Source organism: Engraulis encrasicolus, chromosome 7 (assembly GCF_034702125.1).
Source record: "Engraulis encrasicolus isolate BLACKSEA-1 chromosome 7, IST_EnEncr_1.0, whole genome shotgun sequence".
Lineage (NCBI taxonomy): Eukaryota > Metazoa > Chordata > Actinopteri > Clupeiformes > Engraulidae > Engraulis > Engraulis encrasicolus.
Genome location: NC_085863.1, coordinates 16,141,309 through 16,166,494, shown reverse-complemented (window position 1 = coordinate 16,166,494; position 25,186 = coordinate 16,141,309). Strand labels below are relative to the sequence as shown.

Here is a 25,186-nt window from a genome sequence, read left to right as displayed (position 1 = left end):
TGCCCTCTTGCAAGGGTGAGGCATAAATGCAATTTCGTTGTGTGCAGTGTGCACTTGTGTGCTGTGGAGTGCTATGTTACAAAGACAATTGGAGTTGGGGTTTCCCAGGTGTGCTTTCACTTTCACTCTGGGAATTGTCTGTCCCAGCAATCTGATATTACAACTGGATCAGAACCATGTTGACACACAAAATTCTGCTGATTGCCAACATTAACCTACAGATATTTCCATATGGAATAACATTACTTTACTACTAACATTATGATGCTATATAGTAGGTCTAATTCTACAGTATTGGTGAATATTTCATTAAGTATTTCTGCAAACATCAGTGCACTGGAATGGTCTATCTTTTAATGGGTTAAATGTCCTTTCATGACCCCTCTGTTTTAGTTTATTTATAATAATCGTGCTATGTGTTATACCCTGAATGTTACAACTGTAGGCCTACAACAAAAATTGAAACAAAATGTGTATTTCAACACAAAACACATTAAATCAGGCCTGCTTCAGTTGCAGTTTTATGGTGGGCCGTATGGCTGAATAGGCCTAGGCCTACAGACTTGTCAAAATGCCTATGACTGCTCATGTTCCTTCTCCACTGGTGATATGGTGCTGTTGTGTAGTTCTCTAGCCTCCTCACACTCTTCCTCCTGCAGCATTTTCTCTAGCGATCAATAAAAAATATCTCAACAGTACGGGGCAGTATTGAGCCACTTTCCGACGATGTATTGCCTCTCTGCTCACTGAAGAGGAGGAGCATCCAGTCGAATCTTCTATTTGAAAAAGATGGCGACCTGGCGCTGGGTCGGTTTAGGTGTACGAAACTTTCTGCGGAGATCCTGGTCCAAAACCCCGGCCCTGCATCGCACAGTTGGCACTGCCGCTTTGGGGACCCTTGCTGGAGGGGGTCTGTTCGTTTACTACAATCGCCATGCTCCGACCTGGACATTTGTGTCCCACACCGTCCACGCAGCCGAGGAAGATAAGGTAGTGTAAACAGTAACTTCGTTGGATAGTTGTTACAATCTCTGAAGCTGACCGCAACAGTATCTAGTCAGGATTGGGATGTTATTAAATCGTTTCCACATTGTTACTTATGTTGCCTTTGCGTGTGAATAATGATCTCGTGATAGAATTTGAAGGGTTTCTCTTTTATCTGTTAGTTATAGAACTGCAATGCGTCTCGTCAAACGAATCTCGCAAGGAAGATTTCCCTTTGCGTTGTGTTGTCCATAATAATCAGTAAGGAAACACCCATAGCCTACTTTAAAGGGCGCGGCATTCTCCAGGTGTGGACTGCTGTCAGAACAAGTTTGTTCTCGTGCTGCCTACCATGACTGGAAATCTATGAGACAGATTTAGTGGTGTGACTTTGCGGATATAAAAAAAACTCTGCAAAGCATTTCTAGCCTACATGTAATGTACTGTATGCTCGCGAAGTGGCTGCCAAAGCCCAGAGGTGTCAAAGACACGCATGATATTGTTATGAACGAGTTATAAATGGCTCTGTCCCGGTTTAATGTCACACCAGTTTGAGTAAGTCACGTGGGCGTTATTTTTCGCAACAAAGTGGATTCTGTGACCTAGTGGGTGTGTTAGTAGCATGTGTGGCCAGTGTTGGAGTAAACAGTTTATCTCATGTTGTCCCCTCCCTAGATTAAATTGAACTGTAGACTGGAATCAACTCATGACATGTATTTCTTCTGTCTGTGCACTCAACATAAGTGATTTCACTGTTAATCATCTGGTGTATGGAATTGGCTGGATTGGTGTAGTTCTAGTTATGGAAGATGGACACTAAATTTCACCCCGGGGATTAAAGTTACTTTATTCCACTCTTCTCTACTCAACTCTACTTTACTTCACAACTCCCAGACCCCTGGCAATGTGGGTCATCTGTGATGTAGGTTACTAGGCTATGTGAGATTTCTGTAGGCCACTGCCTTGGTAAATATCAATCGATCAATCAATCAAGTTTATTAGGACCATGTGCAATTAAAACATAAATGTTTCCATTCCATGCATTACACCAGATTTAGCCTTGGGCTAGTTTTCATCTGTTGTCCCTGACATTAACAATTAAATAATATACAATAGAATAATAAAGTAAAGCAGCAGTCAAGAACAAAATGAAAATACAGATAAAAACAATAAACAAATCACTCATGTCCCCTGTACCCCCCATGTTATGTAGTCATAAAATAATAAAATGATTCCTGTAATTTTAATTACATTTTGAATTATACAATCAAAATGTAAAAATTAAATTAATGCTAATAAATACTGACAGCAATGATTTGAAGTGTTTTTACGTGTACACTACATTTTCTTCAGGATGCTATTGTATTAACTTGTTTTGTAACTTTCACAAAGCAATTGATGTCCTAACCAGTTATTATTTCTGACCCCTGTCAGGAGGCTGAAGCCCCCATGCCTTCCATGTCGCCGCGGCGACTGCGCTTCAACCAGTTTGCCTCCATGATGTACGACATGGAGCCCTACATGACCCCCAGAGACTTCCTCTTCTCTGTCCTGCTGGAGATTGTGGACCGTGAGTTACAGTCTTACAATTGAGTGTCACAATCACTACGTTTACATGACGGTTTTCATTCCGAATTAATAATTCAAGAATTAAATAGTTCTCTCGAACTTACTTTGATCTTTCATTTAATTCTGAATTAGGAGGTGACGTTTTCAAAGTGGAATTAAGCTTTATTCAGAATTACAGTCAGTTTATTCCGAATTAAATGTCTCATGTAAAAGTGGCAAATGCTATAATTTAATAGCCCGACAGGCCAGACCATTCATTTTTAATTACTTCATAATTCACGAATAGTCTGATTATGCTTCTCTGGGGAGGGTTTAGTTGTCTACCTGACAGACAGCCAATAAGTGAACACTATAACATACATCATGAACGTCAACTGTCAGCGATTGGTCAGAGCAGGCCCACTCATTTGAAACCAGAGCTGAGCTCACTCCTTCCACCGAAGCATTCCAATGTGGTCTGATAAAACCAGGCTAACAATGTACTGTTTCTGTACAAACGTTTTTCTCTGTCTTTATTTCCCTTCCAATTAAACACACATGTAGTGACAGGGGGGAAAACTCGTTCTGTTGGTCAGTCCTGGTTTGTCAGCCCTTCTGCAAAGAAAAAAAAAAGATTTCTCCTACATGTAGGATTTACTGTTAGCCATCTATTTTCTAGTCAAAACAGTTTGTACACCTCTGGCTAAACATGGGCAGAAAATAATACAAACAAATCATCATTGTTATGCTATAGCAACTGTACAGCTGGAAATGTAAATAGCTAGACATTGTCAACTGTGAAGCAAGGAAATCAGAAGTAGGCCTAGTTGCTGCATTCTGTCCCTGTGGTTTTAAATAGTAAAAATGTGATGTGCACATTTATACCCTGTAAATTCCAATAAAGCCTTGACGAAGATAGTTACGTTTTTAGAAAATTGATCAGGTATGGGAATGTTGTGAAAAGTTCTGTAGCATATCAGTGTTTTGCAAAAGGACCTGTGAAGTCTCTATCTCCGGGGTTCCCAACCTCTCCAACTTGGGGGGCCACTTGAAATTTTCATAAACGTTCGGGGCACACCTCTGGCTCAATAAACAGTAACTGAAATGCTGTATATAGTCAACAGCAAAACACTGTCAAATATTATTTTGATTTTTAGAAAATTATTTCAATTCCACTTGGAATACCTTCAGGGCCCACCAGTGGGCCCCGGCCCACAGTTTGAAATTCACTGCTCTAACTCCTGTACTTCACATGCTGTCATATTCCACCCATACAGGCAAACTACAGAAGAAAGTCTTGACCCAAGCGGTGAGCTGTTATTTTTTGTTTTCATTAATTGTGTGTGTTTGTGTTTTTTTTTTAATTGACTGTTTTTATTGGTTGGGGTCTTTTCTTTTCGCCTTTGTCTCTGAAAGTTTAGGCAGATTGCTAATCTCCCTAAAACCGCTCTGAGCTTTTATGTTTTCAACTTCTATTTGAACTCCTGTCAGGAGGTGGAGAAAATGATGAACACCGCAGCACGCGCTAAGCCTGGAAACGGCTTATTCAGGACGATCGGAGATGATGGTGAGTTCTGACACACACACACACGCACACACACACACACACACACACACACACACACACACACACACACACACACTGGACACTGGACTCATTATGTTGTTTTGCTGAGTTAAATTAAATGTGTGTGGTGCATGTTTCAAATTTTTACTATTTAAAACCACAGGGACAGAATGCAGCAACTAGGCCTACTTCTGATTTCCTTGCTTCACAGTTGACAATGTCTAGCTATTTACATTTACAGCTGTACAGTTGCTATAGCATAACAATGATGATTTGTTTGTATTATTTTCTGCATGTCCAAGATTTTGAATGCAAAGAAAAAAAACACATATTTGATGCCTTTGTTTTCTGAACAAGCTTACCATAAAATGCAAACAATCAGACAGCTCAATCATCACTTAAGTATTATCAATCTCCCACGTTAAATTCATGATTATGTCATGTAATTCGTACAGGTCTCATGACAATTGAAAGAATTAAGCTTACAATATGACTTTTTGATGTTTTCAGTTTAACTGTTTTGACAACATGGAGAGCATATTATAGAGGTTGCCAAGACACGTGACCAAATCGGTTGGCGCAGCAACACCTTTTGCCCTCATCTTGGGCAAATCAAATTCTAGCAGTCTAGTCAGATAGTAGCCTGGGTCCGCCAATCCTAGTCGTGTAAACAAGAAAAAAACAGAACTAAAAGTAAAATTGGTGAGGGCAATGACGTCACGTTGGAAATCTATGTTGTAATGAATCGCCATTACACGCTGAAGATGGGTTCTGCCCGAAACGTTCGTAGGCGAATAAACAGAGAACAATCTGAAGAGTGCTGTCCTTCGCTTCCTTCATTCAATATATTGTGGGATTCAGCACCCAGTTATGATCTGTATTAACTAGTATAGGCGATCAGGGCTCTAAATTAACACACGCCAACACGCCAAACACGGGTGAAAATTAATTTTGGCCGGTGGAAAAAAATACCTACCCGCCCATTTGGCTAGTAGCGCCCGAGTAGCCTACAGTAAATTGTGAACGGTAAACGGCGGCTTGTATGACAACGATAAGGCGAGATTTCCTACATTACCCATAAACACTCCCGTCGTGACCCCACCCCACCGTGAGCTTTCCGAAGCAGCAGCCACTCCGTGCTGCTGTTGCGCGCGCCAGGACAGAACGCATTTCAGAACTTTTGTGCGCTCACACTATTTTGACAGGCAGCTCTCCCCTGCTCCTGTCGCTTTCGCGCTACCACTTTTAACGTCACTATTAGGACTACGGTTACTATTAGCATTCACCGACACCGACACCGGCACCGGCACCTTGCTCTAACAGGCTGCCTTTTTAAGCTGCGAGGACCTGACCGAAGAGTTTCAATAACAGGAGTGTTGTGTAACGAAATTAGCCTCGCGAGCCATCCTACGTACTTCCGCCAAAGGATTGGCTCCACTACTGTAGTCTGGCCGTGCTTCTCTGTGGAGTGCTTGCAGCAGTAGAATTTTGATTGCAACGCCCCCCCCAGAAAACAGCCAATAATCGAATACGCCCCCCACGTGGGGACGAAAGGGGGAGAACGCTCGTGACAATGACGTACACATCTGCGCCAGAGCCATTGGTCTGCGCTATGTTGTTGTTGAGTAACTGCCAGCGATTGGGTGAGAGGTGTCCAATAATTTCAAACTATAACTGAGTGCAAACTTCCTGCTTTCTACAATCGCTTCAGAGCAAACAAATGCCAGACCATAAATACGAAATGAAATGGTAGTATTATGGGATGGTCAGGACCAGGCTATAAAAATAGCGACAAGGGCAGAGGAGGAGAACGGGCTGTCAGAGTAGTGTGAGCGTAGCCTGGTCCTGACCATCCCATAATACTACCATTTCATTTCGTATTTATGGTCTGGCATTTGTTTGCTCTGAAGCGATTGTAGAAAGCAGGAAGTTTGCACTCAGTTATAGTTTGAAATTATTGGACACCTCTCACCCAATCGCTGGCAGTTACTCAACAACAACATAGCGCAGACCAATGGCTCTGGCGCAGATGTGTACGTCATTGTCACGAGCGTTCTCCCCCTTTCGTCCCCACGTGGGGGGCGTATTCGATTATTGGCTGTTTTCTGGGGGGGCGTTGCAATCAAAATTCTACTGCTGCAAGCACTCCACAGAGAAGCACGGCCAGACTACAGTAGTGGAGCCAATCCTTTGGCGGAAGTACGTAGGATGGCTCGCGAGGCTAGTGTGAGCATAGCTGTCAGTTGTCTTCTGAAATGTTTCAAGTCCTGGCGCAAATAAGTTGGAAAGCCCACGCCATCGGAAAGAAGGGCAGACCTTATGCGAGTAGGCTACGCTATGGAAGTAACAAAGGAAGCGAACATTTCCGTGATATTATTTGCTTTTAGTTAAACATATCGTAGGTTTCTTGTTATTTTGTTGCGCATGGTAGAGAAGAGCTCCTGGAGGAAATAATGGTGCCTATAGCATCATACTGTAGGCCACATGAACACACAATAGGCACACACGACATCATATCCATTATTGCACAACGTGTGTGTGTGTGTGTGTGTGTGTGTGTGTGTGTGTGTGTGTGTGTGTGTGTGTGTGTGTGTGTGTGTGTGTGTGTGTGTGTGTGTGTGTGTGCGTGTGTGTGTGTGTGTGTGTGTGTGTGTGTGTGTGTGTTGACTCCTCTCCTCCTCTTCTTTGATTCTCCCTCCTTGGAGTGTGAGGTTTTGTGTGTTTGGTTTAAAGGTCTGTTGTGTGTGGCTGGTGATTCATTGTTTTCAGAGGTAAAAATAAGATAAAAAATAAAGCAGAAGTTTAAAAAAAGTATATATAATATGCTTATTATAGACCTAGTATGTAGGCCTATAGTGTTTATGTGTTGTGGAAATTTGAATAAAATAACCACAATAATAATAAAAAAAACACAACTAGCCTAACGCATAACCTATTTGGGCAAGATTAAAAAATGGCTAGTTGAACTTCTGTTTGGCTGGTAAGAAAAAATGTCTACTAGCCAAATTGGCTGGTGGTGGAAAAAGTTAATTTAGAGCCCTGTAGGCGATAGTGTGAGCGCGTCTCCTTTACTTCAAAAATCTCTATTGTAAGCCAGCTTTATTGAGTTGTTATGTGTCTTCCCTCCTCATTTCCTCCATAGGCCTGATCTCCTACACGGAGTACCTGTTTCTGCTGACCATCCTCACCAGTGAGTATCATAAACAGGGCTGTGAATTAATTTATTTTATTTCTCCTTTATTTTACTAGGGTAGTCACATTGAGGCCGTTGCCTCTCTTCCAAGTGGGCCCTAGCTCCAAGTGGGTGCCTAACACCAGCCAACCGGCCAAATGCTGCTGAAATTTCACTTTGGCTGGAAGAATAGGCCAATTTACCAGCCAATTTGATCTATTAGTGAGTGTCTGTTTGGCTAGTTACTTACTAGCCATTTTGGCAGGTGATGGAAAAAAGTTAATTTACAGCTCTGATCATAAGGGTACACAGGAAATAATAACACAGCAAGAGTTGTGTACTGATGGTTCAAGAGTAGTGGTCAGCCAAGGTCATGCCATGGGAGGGCCAGCCCCAATGCCAGTTGCTGATTTTCTGACATTCAAAAGGACTTCTGGTGTTTTCACACCTGGTCGCTTTCAGCCATTTAAGCGAACTCAGACCTGTGACTCATTTTCTGAGCATATGCGAATGCTTCAAAGTGTACCCAGACCCCTCTGAAGTGAACAGTACTGAGACCTTTTTTGATGTGGTCTCATTGCAGTTCGCTTATGAGTCCTGACAAGTTACACTTGTGACTAGGTGTAATCACTTTAAATAGCGCTCTACAGGACCGGGTATGATTTAAAAAGATGACTCACACACCATAAAAGCCTATCAGGACCAGAAAGAGCAGCCTGTTCTTTTTGTAATACACTCACAATATGAACAAAAACAGAATTGAGTCCTTTTACTGTTGGTTCACTTTTTGGACCACTTAAAGAGGAGTGAGTTTGGTTCACTTGAAGGGGACTAGGTGTGAAAATATCCTTAGACTGTTATCGGGTGGCCAGACATCTGTCTTTAGGCCGGACCGTCTATCTTTTCAATTCCTTGTCCGGCGTCGGACACCTTATTGATTAAAATGCATGAAATTGCATCTAAGAAATACAACATTTTATGGGGAGTACCCCCAGACCAGACCCCCGTCCAAACACATGTCCTCCTTTTTGCTGTCAAGGGGATGGTCACCCTACTCTCTCAGCTGTTGCCCTAGTAAATGTAATCTTGACGAGTGCAAGTGTTAGTGCAGCACAAGAGGAAGTGGATATGTGATGACTCGGCGTATTTCACGGGACATCCTCAAATTCTTTTAGGTTAAACTAGAAACTGACAGTTAATGAAAAGACCTACCATAAAGGTTAAATATGAGCTTGGCCATCGTTTGAGAGAAACTGGGAACATTTTTTAATTGTATCCCTAAGATTCCGCGTCTGCCATGCCAATGCTTTTGGTTTTAAATTTACACCTAAACCACTTACCCATGAATACGTCATGTGAGTGACTGCCTGCTATGGACAGAAAGCAGCTGTTGTTTGTCCCAGGGCCATTAGCTAATTCTCTCTCTCTCTCTCTCTCTCTCTCTCTCTCTCTCTCTCTCTCTCTCTCTCTCTCTCTCTCTCTCTCTCTCTCTCTCTCTCTCTCTCTCTCTCTCTCTCTCTCTCTCTCTCTCTCATGGGACATTTAATGTTATCATAACTGTTATCTCTCATATGCTGCCCCACTGAACTCAATCCCTCTCTGTGGAATGATCTAGAATAGAACAAAAGCACAGATGTACCCCATGACAGACCGTGTAGCCTGGATATTGTGTGTTTTGTGTCTTTCTGTGCTCCTGTGATGTGATGCATGGTCCTCAGCATGCCTTTAGCACCACCTAGTGTACCGGCATGATTATTATCATAGCTTGATTGTGAGATGATGGTGGTGGGAAATGTGTATTGCCATTATTGTTGTTTATTGTAATTTATTGTCATTTCCCATAATGTTTATTGTCTGATTTTTTTTCTCTAGTTTGAGTGCAAATGATGAAGTGTTAGGAGGGCAGGTGAAGGGGTATGGAATAGGTTTGGCTATTGTACACAGTCTATGGTTTTAATAGGTCCTTGTATGTTGATATTATTATTATTATTATTATTATTATTATTATTATTATTATTATTATTATTATCCCGCTTTAGCTTTAGTTTTTCTAATGATGAGTTCCAAAAAGAAGAATGTTAGTAGATTTTGCCTCAAGATTGTGAGTTGAAGTGCAATCATTTGAAAACAGGTGGCAGTATTATTATCTGCTCTTGTCTCTGAATAGTACTCTCAAGATAATGAGTCAGGAATATTATGATGTCTAGACAGACACTGCACTCATGTAAGCCTCAGAAATTACATTGATTAGACCATCCCGCAATCAATCCCATCATCTTGCTCTTAGAAATGTTTGTCAGGTGTGTTTGTTTGATTGTATGATTTTTTTTAAAAAAGTGATAATGTTGTAATATACCCTAAAACAATTCAATGAGCGATGTTGCCAAGCAACGTTCAATTCTAACCCTGCGATGTTTGGTGGTTTTCCTACTGGCGTTATGCAACATGCGATCGAGGAAATTGAGCCAATCATCTTTGCCGGTTGCTTGGTAACACCTCTCAAAAGGTCAGGATGTTACATTATCACCTGTCGAGGATGCTCAGAGGTGCGAGTGCCCGTAACAAGCTTTGCACTGTGTGATTCCAGAGCCACGCACCGGGTTTCACATAGCTTTCAAAATGCTTGATGTCGATGGCAATGAGCATGTCGACAAAAAAGAGTTTCAAAAGGTAGGTTTTGTTATCCTCACTATCATTCTTATTTTTTCTCCAGAAATTACACCTAATTTCACATCAAAATTAAGGCCCCAATGGCAGAAAAAGACATGGTCCTTTTTTAAGTGCAGTATTATCCTCACATTCACAAAAGAGCACTCAAGATTCGGGGTGTTGCAGGGTAATAGCTACCGTGATAGACAGGGGACCCCATAACCTACGTACGGTATTTTAAATATTGGAGGGTAGTTGGAGATCTTCAGTGTAGTGTAAGTGAGATGTGTGCAGAACTATAAGTGACAGATCCATTGTTTGACGGGGTCAAGGCACCACAGTCATCTTTACAATTATTTGGCACCACAACTGAATTATGGTGACGGGAGAGAGCATTTCGAGAGAAAACTGAAAATAGCTGTACAATTGAGAAGAGTAATTTGGGAGAAAACCTCAAAACCTCCAAGCCTTACTGACAACAAACCTTAGTCTTACCTGGCTGCTGCTATTGTGAGAATTCTCTCTGTGAGGGCATCATTAACTCCCTGCCTTACCATAATCATTACTCTGCGTGGTCACCTGATGGTTCAGTTATTATCCACTGGGTCCAGTTGGTCTTTGGGAGATGAGCAGGACACCTCATTAGGGAAGGAAGGCGATTGTGCAGTCAGTGCTCTCTTACAGTACCTCAGGCTACTGTCATTAGTGATTTTACTAGTAGTGTACTATGGAGAGTTTATTAATCCCAAAGGGAGTTAAGGTGTCCTAAACCATATGGAATGCATACTGTATCTGCATTATATATACAGTAAACCAGTGGTTCTCAACTGGAATAGTCTTGAGACCCACAATTTCCCGTGGTCAATACGTTGTGACCCAAACTGTGTGTCGCACCGTCAGATTCTTCCAATAATAATAAAAAATATTATCATGCATTTCATAATGCATTATTATTTGCATGCTGATATACAATGTGTCTTATGAAGTAGTGGAGAGGAAAAGGCTTATTAACCATGTTTCACTCTGTCTTCAACGTCATAGTCATTTTTAGTGCATTGCATGACAGCTCCGCGACCCACCCAGGAACCCTCCGCGACCCACTTTTGGGTCCCGACCCACCAGTTGAGAATCACTGCACTATACCCATTACATGAACTGTTAAGGAAGTCAAGTAAAGTACATTAAAGGTGCACCGTGTAAGACGGTGGCGCAGTGTGGCCAGAGTTGGCCATTGACACTGTGCTGCCTATTGCCCAATTTGATATTTTAATGAATATTTTCTGAATAATAAACCAATATTTACTAGTATGACCAAAGCACAGTTTTGCAGTTAAAAATGGCTATTTCTGGAAATTCAAAATGTCGGACCATGGAGAAGATCCCCCTTTTCATGTACAGTATGAAAAGCAATTTTCTCAGTCATAACGAATACTTAGAATTTGATGGTGGTGGTGAGAATTTGTTGAAAAGGTAACATTTGTGAATAAGCAGCATGGATTCAGGATATGAACTACTAAACATATTAGACGGTGCACCTTTTAAAGATGTAGAAAACAAAAGATGGTGCTTGGCTACAGATTTGACACACAGATTCTTGTTCCTGCCCAAACGTAGTTTTGCCTGTTAACATAACGTTTTCTGAAATGCTTTTCACAACCATATTTCAAACCAACCAAGAAAAGTACATTTACTGTTGTACACTTTCGCAAATCCCTCAATGGCATCTATTGAGTTGAAAGTTAAGAAGGCATCAGCATGTGACTGAATGACTTGGTCTGATGGAAATATATATTATATTTCCATTGGGACACTTAAAGTATGTTAATAGATGTAGATATTATGTCTTTCCATGTCTTTTTTTCCTGTTCACTATAGTGTGACAAATAATATTACAAAGTAGTAAGGCATTTTGAGGGTAAGAGCTGAATATTTCTGACAATCAATGGATTCCCATTGATGAAAAAAGCATTTTATTCGGTCAAGTTCTTCAGCTCACATTTTACTGACTTGTCGCTGCTGTGGTTTGCTCAAAATTAAATTCCCTGTTATTGTGTGTATATATCTTTTTAATGCTGTCCCACAGTGGATATTTCTGGAAGGTAAGTAGATAAATACAACACTTAGCTTTCCTGTGATCTCTTGGCGGTGGATATTGAAATGTACATGTGATTGTGTGTTGGATTTAATTGAAGTTTCTTTCCTCGTAGTTGAAGAAAATCCTTTCAAAGAGGAAAGCGAAGAAGGCTGCTGCTGAGGGTGCCACTGAGGTTAGTGATGATCTATCTGTCTGTCTATCTGTCTGTCTATCTGTCTGTCTATCTGTCTATCTATCTATCTATCTATCTATCTATCTATCTATCTATCTATCTATCTATCTATCTATCTATCTATCCACAGGTATCTGAGTCACTCACTCTCACACACACACGCACTTCTTGCAGTTAAACCCTGTGCTGATTAGTGGTGTGGATCGGCACTGCCCTCACGATCCGATTCGATCACGATTCGGGAGGTAGCGATTTGATTCGATTCGATTCTATGCGATCCGATCCGATTCAATTCTACAATGCATTGCAATGCATTACATTTCTACTGAAAGCAAAGCAAATGTTTAATCAGTCATGATGAGGCAATACAAGTAGTCAGATACTGAGCAACAATGTATTGGCTGTTTTCTGTATCAGTCTGTATCAGTCTTGCAATGTTTTGAAGTGCTTTTATGTAATTTAACATTCATTTGCTCCCGAAATATCCATGGAAGTAATTGAAACTTAAAAAAATTGCCGGATCGATTCTGGAACTTGCCGGATCGATTCTGGATCGTCCATGCCCCGCATTGGATTGCATCGCCAAATCGATCATTGTTGACACCACTAGTGCTGACCACTCTGAACAAATTCTGAAATTAAAATTCTCTTTCAAAAAAAAAAACATTCTCTCCCCAAACGCAAACGGAGGATTTTCTTTTTGGTCAGTGGACCTACAGTATGTTGCAGCGTAACCTTGCAGCCGCCTTGGACATGGTAGTAGTTCTGCCACCTTGGACATGGTAGTAGTTCTGCCACCTTGGACATGGTAGTAGTTCTGCCGCCTTGGACATAGTAGCAGTTTTGCCGCCTTTCGCGTGTGTGCTGCTGACAGTCCCGATGAATAATAAACGCACAGGGTTAATAATGAATGTAAAGCAAATGGGCCGTGAGTGAGTGAGTGTGTGGGAGTGTGACGGCAGCCTGTCCTGTCCTGTCCTGTCCTGTCCTGTCCTGTCCCCTCTGGCAGGCGGCGGTGGTGTCCACGGAGGACAATGACGACGTGACCACTACGCTACAGGCCGTCTTCTTCGGCAGCAACGGCAAGAAGAAGCTGCAGTACAAGGAGTTCAGCAGGTGAATGCCTTAACCCAGGGATGTCAAACTCGGGCCCGGGGGCCAAATCTGGCCCGCAGAGCCGTTTTATTCGGCCCACGAGATCATTCCAAATCTGTATTACAGTTGGCCTACATGCACCATTAATGTACTGTATAGCGTAACAAGACTCTAACATGAAATAACATTTGAACTACCATACATGATGGGAAAAGATGTGTGAGAAATGTAACTATGAGTATGAATCTCATGTTCACACAATTTTAATCAGTTAGGCCCACTACTTCGTTCCAGATTTTTATTTTGGCCCTCTGTCAATTTGAGTTTGACACCCCTGCCTTAACCCATTGATGCCTAAAGCATCTGCAAAAAACGCCTGCTGAATGCCCAAGCCCTTGTTGGGAAAGTTGCCCTCAGCCTATAAAAACCTAAATATATTCACCTCTGATGCACATAAAAGCATGAGACATGATTGCATTTAAACCCTAAGACCCTCATCTTGCATTAGAATGTGTTCATTCAGCTGTGACATACCCATATTTTTATTTAAAAAGCTAAAATCTCAAGAGCCTGAATGCAGCGTATATGTGTCTCCAGGCATCAAAGGTAAAACGACATATTCGAGTCATCAGGCTAAAATGGGTTAATACTGCACTGAGCAGCATGCAATGCGTCGCAGAGTGTCCTCGTTTACATGACACATTTAATTCAGAATTAACTCAATTTAATTCTGAGTAAAGATTAATTCCGCTTTGAAAACGTCGTGTATACACTTCACAATTCGGAATTAGATGAAAGATCAAAGTAAACTCGACGGAACTATTTAATTCTGAATTTATATGGCACTGAGCCTCTCTCTCTCTTGATGCTTGCATGTGTATGTGGTTGTATGGAAAACCTGCAAGGCAGAGGTGCATGAGATGGAGTTCGTGCCGTTCTCTAGATCTAAATAAAAACAACAATATCATTACTTGTATGCGTAATGGAGGCCAACTAGCAGAGTGTGGCGTGGAACATTAGTAAGCCTCCCTCCGTTAGCTCAGCGGTAACGTGCTGTGCGCCTCCCATACCCGAACTGGAGCGTTGACCAGGACTACTAGGAGATGGCAGGTTCGAGCTCAGAGTGGTAGAATGCGCAGGAACACTTCAGCCACATATGCCATGTGTCCATTCATGGCTGTGTGTAGTAGTCATTACTTGTGTGTATGCATGTGTCGATTGGTTCGTGGCTGTGTCGTAATCATTCCCTTTGTGTGTATGCATGTGTCCATTCGTGCCTGTGTCATAATCATTGTGTGTTGCAATATGCGACCTTGCCTCCTCCACTTGCCTCCTCCACTTGCTTCTCTCCTCGTACCAGGAAGTAATATGTCATGATGACATCACTGACAACAGCATTATATTTCAATATCTTGCAAAAGCTCAATTGTAGAGTCTTTTTCTCATTTGCAATTGGGATGGTGAATTAAAAACAGTCCCTCAAAAGTTGTTGTGGCTAGGCTGACAGCTGGGAAACTTTATCATTTTCTCCACGGAGGAGGGGCCAGGAGGCGGGACGAGGAGACAAGCGCAAGTGGAGGAGGCAAGGTTGCATATTGCAATGCACTCTGTGTGTGTGTGGGTGTGTGTGTACTGTAATTGGTTCTTATGCATGTGTTTGCATGTGTATGCTTGTGTGGATTGGTTCATGGCTCTGCAGGTTCATGGAGGACCTGCAGGCGGAGGTGCATGAGATGGAGTTCCTGCAATTCTCGCGCGGCATGGACACCATGAGGAGGGAGGACTTTGCAGAGTGGCTACTGCACTACACCAATGAGGAGGACAACGAGGCCTACTGGGAGAACATGAGGAAGAAGATACCCACCGGACAGGTACACTACACACATATACAATACAATACAATACATATACAATCTACTGTTTAACACACATACAGTACATTATACAGGGAGAACATGAGGAAGATACCCACCGGACAGGTACACATCAACACATAGAATATACTGTTTAATACACATACATTACATTATACTGGGAGAACATGCGCAAGATACCCACCGGACAGGTACACACATATACAATATACTGTATATACAACCAGAGGTGCATCTTGCCTCCAGGCAAGGCAGGCAACCGCCTGGGGCCCCCAAGCCCCTGGATAGTGAATGACAGCCCACACTTTATCACAGTAGTGGCGATTTTGGTTCAAATGTTCATTCTTTTGCATTTTCGTTTGGGGCCCCACCTGACCCTCTGTATACAACACACATACAGTACATTATACTGGGAGAACATGACGAAGAACATGCATACCGGTACACACATGCAGTAGAAACATCAAAGAGGAAGACAACAGGGCCTACTGGGAGAACATGAGGAAGAAGATCCCCACCACCAGGCAGGGACGCCATACTGTACTACTACTGTACAACAAGCATACACAATATACTGCACAACACACATCTACAATGTACTGTACAACACACATATACAATACACTGTACAACACACATATACAATGTACTGTACAACACACATATACAATGTACTGTACAACACACATGGGTCATTCCACGCCAAATCAACAAGAGCCCGCGCACTTAGGTCTCAAAAAATTCTGAAAATATTACCAAGTGTACCCATGGTACTTAAGAGAAACACTGTAAATTTATTTGAATGTGAGATGTATACTCTCCGTGTTACAGCCAATTTTACTGGGGGAGGGGGGTGCCCATTTTGTTCACACTCTTTTTTTTTTGTCAAAGTTCACAAGCCCGTAGCTCAATAACTAAACCATGTAGGAAGCTTAAAGGATAGTTCCGGCGTAAAATGAAAGTTTCACCATCGCTTTCCCATGCCACATAATGTATCTAATGATGATCCATTCCGGGCAATGCCGCGCCGTTATGGAGTTAGCAAATTTTAAGCTTTTGGGTGAAAAACGCAGCCAATGCATCACGGCGGGGCCAATTATAAGCCTATTATTTTCTGATGTTTCCCCGCTATAAACAACTTCAAAAACGCTACACACTTCATCACAAAGGTCTCGTCAATCAAACCGAGGCACAGAGAGGGTCATCGGACCACACAGTCTTTCACTGGCCAGTGTTTTCAGAGGTGTCTCACTGTTGCAACTCTCTGACCCGGATGCAGGCTACTCAATCAGGTGGCTAAGGCTAAACATGGTCCGCGGTTCTTATACCGGCTGCGACCGTAAAATGAAAAGCTGGAACCCCGACCGTTTTCACCGAGTGCCACTGTCTAAACCAGCCATATTACGGGAATGGCTAATAGCATTAGAAGTGGACGAAACTGACGTAAAAACCCGGAGGGATCGCTCCTACCATGTGTGCAGGCAGCAGATTTGAAGAGTTGCATGGAGAGTACAGGTAGGCAGACTACTCTTACAAAGTAATTGCAACACGGTATAATATAACATGGATTCAACTTTGTAATACCATACCAGTGGTGGTGTACTTACATCTGTAAGAGCACTTCTAGTACGAGTTTATAACATTCCTCCAGCCCTCCTCCATTGCGTAATGGTCCATCTGACCTCGCGCGCCCTCATCATTAGAGTACTTCACTGAAACTACTCTAGCATGCTTGACCACATCAACCACATCGAATGCCTCAGGTCGCACAATTTCACTTGCCATCCCGCGCTAGTTCGTTTTGACAGTGCATTTATCTCCTGTAGTGGGCTACATTTACTGCACATGTAGGCTATGCCTTCCCAAAACAGAGTGCTTGCTGGCAAAGACGCGCGGTGTTGCAACCAGTGTCACAGACAGTCAAGATTCATGAGCCAGACACATTTACACATGTTTCTCTCTCTTCAAACATACCTCCATAGCCATGCGCCTTTTTGGCACAGCATTCCTCTTTAGACGGTTTCGTTTTGGTGTTCCATCTCCCTTACTCTTCTTGTAGCCATCATCCTCGAAATGCTCCCTCCACACACGGTAGCGATCCCTCAGGGTTTTATGTCAGTTTCGTCCACTTCTAATGCTATTCCCGTAATATGGCTGGTTTAGACAGTGGCAGTCGGTGAAAACGGTCGGTGTTCCAGCTTTTCATTTCACGGTCGCAGCCGGTAAGAACCGCGGTCCACTTAGCCTACCTAGCCACCTGATTGAGTAGCCTGCATCCGGGTCAGAGAGTTGCAACAGTGAGACACCTCTGGAAACACTGGCCAGTGAAAGACTGTGTGGTCCGATGACCCTCTCTGTGACTCGGTTTGATTGACGAGACCTTTGTGATGAAGTGTGTAGCGTTTTTGAAGTTGTTTATAGCGGGGAAACATCAGAAAATAATAGGCTTATAATTGGCCCCGCCGTGATGCATTGGCTGCGTTTTTCACCAAAAAGCTTAAAATTTGCTAACTCCATAACGGCGCGGCATTGCCCGGAATGGCTCATCATTAGATACATTATGTGGCATGGGAAAGCGATGGTGAAACTTTCATTTTACGCCGGAACTATCCTTTAAATTTGGCATGCTGGTACATAGATAGGAATAGTTTGTTGCTAAGCTGTCAGTTCTGGTCTGTATGATCCTGCATCGTCATAGCATTCCCTCAAAGATGATACAAATTGTACTGGAGTTTTTGGCTGTGCTCTGTTTAGGCCTTCAGAAGACATATTTGTGCCCAACATAACCTCTTGATTTTTTCCCCTTGTAGAGACAAGTAGGAACACTCTCATAAAAAGCTATAAATAGAAAGGAAACCCCATCAGTGTTTCACCACAAGACCTCACAATTCTGACAAATCATTTTGGGTGTCATTTTCAGAGCTCCAGAACCCCTTGTGGGATTGTCCACAGATTTTTATTTTATTTTTTTCTTCATTCTCCATGAATTCTTCTTTTTAAAAATGCCAATGAGACTTGTCTTATGTGATGTTTTCTTTTTTAATTTCCACCCTGAACATGGGCACCCCCCTCCCCCAGTAAAATTGGCTGTAACACGGAGAGTATACATCTTACATTCAAATAAATTTACAGTGTTTTTATTAAGTACCATGGGTACACTTGGTAATATTTTCAGACCTAAGTGCGCGGGCTCTTGTTGATTTGGCGTGGAATGACCCACATATACAATGTACTGTACAACACACATCTACAATGTCCAGGGAGAACATGAGGAAGAAGATCCCCACCAGGCAGGTACACACATCAACACACACACACGCATATTTCTGCTGTACAGCATACATATGCATACTGGAAGAACATGAAGATCCCCACCGGACAGGTACATATTCAATATACTGTACTACTGCTGTACCATACACATAGACAATATTTTTATTTCTACTTTATTTTACTAGGGTAAGGAGTAAGAATACATTGAGGCAGTTGCCTCTTTTTCAAGTGTGCCCTAGCCAAAAGAGCAGCAAAACGCAAAACGCACTCCATAGGACTCACAGTACAGACAGAAACAAACAATTCACAAAGACAACATATCCACAGACAGCAAAGCATAAAAGATTGAGACATAAAAACATGCAAGACGTAAACATATAGAAATATGCAGGACATAACAAAAACATGCGAGCAAGACAAACAGAGCTCATCAATAAAATACACAACAAGGCCATAACAAGGAGCATGGACCAATGCAGACACTTACAAGATGAATATAAGACATGCTACATGATTTTTTATTTTTTTTTCCCCAACCACAAAACCTCAAAAACACTCACACTGATACTGCAAGGTGTCCGCAATATGTAACTTAAAATCAGACAATGGAATGAAGACGTCTAGTCCTAGCTGTTTCTGAAGTTCACTCCAGGTTGAGGGGGCATATATACTGAACTACTACTGTACAACACGCATACACAATATACTGCACAACACACATGTACAGTATACTGCACAACACGCATGTACAATAGACTGGGACAACATGAGGAAGAAGATCCCCTCCAGACAGGTACATATCAAAACACACACAATATACTGATCTTACAAACATACACACACATATGCATACATACATACACACATGCTGTAAAAACACAGCAACCTACAGATAATAATACACATCGCAAGACAGAACATACTGCACACAGCTTCATGCATACAGACACATACATTCAAAATATTGCACAAAAAACACAAATGCAAACACACATGCAAAGAAAAACACATGCACAAACAGTACACTGAGAAAAACCTAAAACGCAACCAACAGTGGTAGGAAACGCATGAATAATGTGAATACATTTCAATAGTGGCACAATTTGGTTCTGATTATTGTATGAACCACTGACCTAAATACAATATGATACAGAATATCTGAATAACACTTGGTGCAATGAATGTTGTATGTGTACTGCTAATACACACATCTTAAACAAGTTAGATATGTTAATTACGTTATGATCCCTTCTAGAGTTTATAGTTTATAGTTCTTAAGCTATTAATAGATAAGATGATCACCTGCTGCTCTACAAAGGCAAAGTGCAGTAACTACATCAACACTGAAACTGAAAAAAACACCTCCAAAACTTTGGTATTAGACTGGATATTGTATATTTTGAAAAAAGGTTTGCACACTCCTTTGGATTTTTTCTTCTTTAAAGTTATTTTTTCTTCTTTTTATTCATTCATTCATTGGCAATGACGTTTCGACCTCTCGGTCTTCCACAGATTCACTGACAAACACAGGCTTGACACATTATCTACAACCAGATAATGTGTCAAGCCTGTGTTTGTCAGTGAATCTGAGAAAGACCGAGAGGTCGAAACGTCATTGCCAATGAATGAATGAATAAAAAGAAGAAAAAATAACTTTAAAGAAGAAAAAATCCAAAGGAGTGTGCAAACCTTTTTTCAAAAAATACGTAATCTTTTTGTTCAGCACCAGGGATTGTGCACAAGTAACTCTCTACAACTGGATATTATATAGCAATAGGATTTTAGGAATAGGAATTTGGCATAGCAATATATAGTTATACATGTATATCAAAAACGGGACACATTTTCGCCATAAGGCTTTGTCACAAGATAAAGGAGGTGTAATAAAGACCGTTTTCAGTCTAAACTCAATTTTGACAAAATATGTAGTCACTGCTTTTATAGGGCAGTGTAGGAGCCTTGAGTTTTGCAGTAGCCACTGTGTCCAATGTTACCTATCTCTGCAGAGAAACCTGCTGCATTGCATAAGCTTATATAACTTAGCACAGTACAGTAGGAGATACTGGAATGAGGAATTTGGAAAGTGGAAGTTAAGTTGTGGTGCGAAACGGGGAGGGTGAGAGAGAGCGCACGAGAGGTTATGTCGATTCTCAGAGTCAGTGGCAGGACAACCGCACACAGGGCCCCTGGGAAAAACACTGAAAGCGCCCCCCCATACATTCTACAAAGGTCATAATATGGTCCCCACCACCAGTATTAACCCAGTCGGCTCCTCTGGCCAGCCTGCAGCCAAACTGCATTGTTTCGCCCTCCGAATGCTCCGCCCATGGTCGTGTGGTGGCAATCACAATTTGGCATATTGATTGGCCATTACATACAGCGGGTGGAGCAAACGTGGGGGAAATCAAGCAATTTCATGGGTGGGCTCAGAGTTGGCAGCTGGGTCAATGGCAGGGCACTGGGCCCAGGGGTAAATGCCCTGTTTGCTCCTCCCCATAGCTCTGCCCCTGCTCAGAGTCTATGTGTGATGTGTGCTCACCTGGGCTTTTTTTTGTCATGTCATATCATATCATGCCGTATCTCTCCCCTGCTGCTCTGCAGAGTATCACCTTTGAGGAGTTTAAAGCCTTCTGCCTTTTCACCAACAACCTGGAGGACTTTGCCTTCACCGTCAAGATGATCAGCGAAGCCAATCGGCCCATTGGACTTGGTAACTATAGCTCTTCTATTCTTCTATTCTATTTTTTTTTTCGTACCTCAGTCAAAATTTTGACACTAACGGGCTGTTTATACGAGGACAATTGCAAGGGAAAACAACTAAATATTTTTTCAGAAGTACCTTTCGTTTACATGGCAACCCCGCCATCAGGGCTTGGAGATGCAAAAATCTAACGACTCCTTCCAGAGTGGGGAGTTTTGAAGACCAGCCGAGTCGCGTCTCTGTCTAAACGGCAAAAAAGCAAAGGCATCCTCACGTCCCATACATATTCACATCACACTAGGGCTGCACGATTATGGAAAAAATCATAATCACGATTATTTTGGACAAAATCATAATCACGATTATTATTATTATTATTATTATTATTATTATTATCAGAATGAATTACATACGGGATGAGCAAAATAAAATGACTTGTAATAATTATGTTAAGGCAATAGCATGAAACTCAAGTGGACAGATTTCTGGCCAGAAACACCAGCCTGTCAGTATGTTCTGGCTTCAAGGACGCTCTCAAAAGTAGGTCACTATTGCCACGATTAAATCACGATTAAAATCATGAGTTCGATTTCACTATTTTATCACGATTTTGATTATTTCTCGATTAATTGTGCAGCCCTACATCACACGTCTCCAGATTTTTGCATCTGCAGGCCCTGATGGCAAGGTTGCTGTGTAAAAGATACTTCAGATAAAATATTTTGTCTTTTCTTCTTACAATTGTCCTCATGTAAAAGGCACGCCACTTTTGCGTCTTCTGTTTCGATCATCAACATATAAGCGTATCCTAAGGGAAGTCTTTTGTCCATAATATCTTTCTTTGACTGAATCATATTTCTTGCATAAATAAGTCCAAATTATTTCATTCTTAGACCCCTTAAGACACTCTGTTATAAATTTGCTGTTACCAGAATGGCAATGACCAAGTCGTAGTGCATTACTAAAGGCCCTGTGTTATGTCATAGTATTGTAGTACTGTGGTAGTTAACTTTCAATGACTATTACAGCGTGCCACTGGAGGTACGGCATGCATTAAGGGGCTACGGTAATACAGTATTTTGCTGCACTAACCAGCTGTTAAATTGATTCTGTGGTTTTGTTCTGTACTGATGACCCTTTTCAATGGACAAAAGGGACTTAACTTAAAGGAACAGTTCAGTCAATTTCAATATGCTGTTGTATTGCTCACGCTACCCTTGACTTGTCAGTACCCGGTGATGCCACATTTTTCTGCTCAGCCCATTCTGAGATCTGAGCTATTCTAATGGGGGCAGCGTTTGTTTACATTTTTTTTAAAATGAAACATAGGCCAACTCCAAATATTTTCCCAAAAGGTACTGCTGTTTGCTAGTTGTCTGCTGATGTTTTATAACCTTTTGGATGTTTTTGGGAATAAATAAAAATGTTTTTTTGAAATGTAATCAAAGAGCTGCCCCCATTACAATGACCAGGATCTCGGAAACGGCTGAAGAAGAAGAAAAAAAAATCTCAGGCACTGACAAGTCCAGGGTAGTGTGAGCATTACAACTGCATGTTGAAATTGACCAAACTGTCCCTTTAACTTAGGGCAGTCATGGGTAGGTGGTTAGGGCATCAGACTTGTAGCCCAAAGGTTGCCGGTTCGACTCCCAAACTGCTAGGTTGGTAGGGGGAGTAATTAACCATTGCTCTCCCCCATCCTCCTCCATGACTGAGGTACCCTGAACATGGTACCCGTCCCGCCGCACTGCTCCCTTGGGGCGTCATTGGGGGCTGCCCTCTTGCACGGGTGAGGCATGAATGCAATTTCGTTCTGTGCAGTGAACACTTGTGTGCTTTGCAGTGCTGTGTCACAATGACAATGGGAGTTGGAGTTTCCCTGGTGGGGTTTCGCAGCTTTTTCACTTTTTAACCGACATCCTTGGCCTATGTTTTCTCTCCTGTGCCCTTTCTGAAACGCAGCCCAGTTCAAGAGGGCCGTGAAGATAGCCACGGGCCACGAGCTGTCTGAGAACGTGCTGGACACCGTCTTCAAGATCTTCGACATGGACGGAGACAACTGCCTGAGCCACAAGGAGTTCATCGCCGTGATGACAGACAGGGTCCTGCGGGGACTGAGGGTAAGAGCACGCTGCTTGGCCTTTAAAAAAAATGCATCTTTTCTTTCTTTCTTTCTTTCTTTCTTTCTTTCTTTCAAGATCTGGGTCTCGTCTGTCAGCAAGTGTTGAATTATAGTCTACCTCGGCCTCAATAATAGGCAATGCAGACAGACTAGGCAATACAGCCAATAGCCTATAGCCTAGTCTAAGTCTACAACGTAGCCAATGATTAGCAATTAATTCTATTCAATGTGTACTGTGTAATATTTTTATCAGTTTATTTCCAGAATTCATGCTCCCCATTCAGAAATCTTACCTTTTTCATGAATTCTTACCACCACCGTCAAATTTTAAAACATTTTAGTTATGACTGGAAAAAATCACACTTTTCATACATAAAACAGGGGGATCTTCTCCATAGCCCGCCATTTTGAATTTCCGGGAAATAGACATTTTAGCTGCAAAACTTACTATACTTTAATCAGTAAATAAATAGTAAAAAATAGTAAATAGTAGTTTATTATTTAGTAAATATTTATGGAACGATTCAATCTGGGCCCTACCGTGGCTTAATGGTAGGGCACTAGTCTACTACTTGGCCGACCCGGGTTCAATTGCCGGCCTGGGTCTTTTGCCGGCCCTTCCTTGTGTCTCTCTCCCAACTCCCTTCCTGTCTCTGCTTCACTGTCCTGTCATAAAANACCAACAAAGGNTTGCCAAGCCCCAAAAAATACTAATAAAAAAGAAAATATTACATTTGGCAATAGGCAGCACAATTGCAATACCTACTCTGGCCCCCATCCTACACAGTGCGCCTTATAACTTTTGAGGTTTTATCTGGGAAAACCTGCTGTTGTTGTTCCTCCAGCATACCTAGACACATTCTAACCTTTATGTATTGTAAAAGCCTGTAAATATGTTCACACGTGTGCATGTGCGTGTACGGTATGTGTGTGTGTCTTAACTATACTATGGACTATTGATCACTGTGGTACCAACTATCTACTGCAGGGGTGGGGAACCTTTTTCATTCGAGGGGCCAGTTCAAATTCCTCCAAGGGCCGTAAAAGTCCTCCAAGGGTCGTACTATGAACACAAACCAGGATCCACCACCCCTACCCCCCACCCCCCGCCCCCTCTAATTTAGGCCTATATTGAAGGCAGCCACCTTTAAAACAGATGCCACCTTCTGAATATAACTTCATTGTATTGCAAGTGTAATGTCTAAGAATCCTTTACAAAACATGTCATATTTCATGTGAAGCTACGTAACATTAAAATTATATAGGGGGCGGATTAAAATGCTTCAAGGGCCATAAACAGCCCTCGAGACATAGGTTCCCCACCCCGATCTTGTTCATGCCCGAGTATCTCTGCAACTGGTAAATGTTTGTCCATGGAAATTCAATTCTGAATTGTATAAAGGAGTAAAATGTGTGTGTGTGTTGCATCATGTGTTCATGTAGGTGCAGCCCAACCACGGCATCTCTGGGTACTGGCGGTGTGTGAAGAGGGAGACTCTGAAAGGAGCCCAGGAGGCGCTAGGAGATTCGGGAAGCCCCTTTTAAACTGGACCCCATCAGAACCAAAACCATATTCACATCGCTAGTTTAATCCAGTGCAGTCTGGGCGATGGAGTCCGAATCCTTCAGATTTTCCACATGGCATATGCACATACTGCATGTCCTCATTGTGAAATACAGTGTGAAAAGGACAATCAATGACCAGGTAGCCAGCTGCTGTCTATAAAAAAGAAAAAATAAGCAATTGCTATATTGTTATTGGTATACTATGTTGGTATATTTTTAAACCAGAGAAATGTATTGCCATTACTTAAAACACCTGAACTAAAATCTAATTCACTATGTGTGGGATTGTGCAGATTTAGGATGACTTTTTGATGCTTTGAGACACATTTACTCCTTACATTCACAACACATTTACTCCTTACATTCAC

At 42.0% G+C, this 25,186-nt stretch overlaps 1 protein-coding gene across 1 annotated transcript; it reads left to right on the top strand.

Moving 5' to 3' along the window:
* Positions 1-624: 624 nt before the first annotated feature.
* micu2 (mitochondrial calcium uptake 2) lies at positions 625-25,186 on the top strand. The gene is made up of 12 exons (XM_063202962.1): positions 625-990; positions 2,419-2,554; positions 3,810-3,841; positions 4,024-4,099; positions 7,242-7,289; positions 9,859-9,941; positions 12,128-12,187; positions 13,197-13,303; positions 14,982-15,153; positions 21,031-21,139; positions 23,093-23,250; positions 24,696-25,186. The coding sequence occupies exons 1-12, from the start codon at positions 790-792 to the stop codon at positions 24,795-24,797; spliced, it is 1,284 nt and encodes a 427-aa protein (XP_063059032.1). The 5' UTR covers positions 625-789; the 3' UTR covers positions 24,798-25,186.

Excerpts from the sequence above, each read along its gene's own strand:
- micu2 (XM_063202962.1), top strand. The coding sequence starts at position 790 with ATGGCGACCTGGCGCTGGGTCGGTTTAGGTGTACGAAACTTTCTGCGG. Across the intron at positions 7,290-9,858 it reads TCTGCTGACCATCCTCACCA|AGCCACGCACCGGGTTTCAC; the intron begins GTGAGTATCATA and ends GTGTGATTCCAG. Across the intron at positions 23,251-24,695 it reads GGGTCCTGCGGGGACTGAGG|GTGCAGCCCAACCACGGCAT; the intron begins GTAAGAGCACGC and ends GTGTTCATGTAG.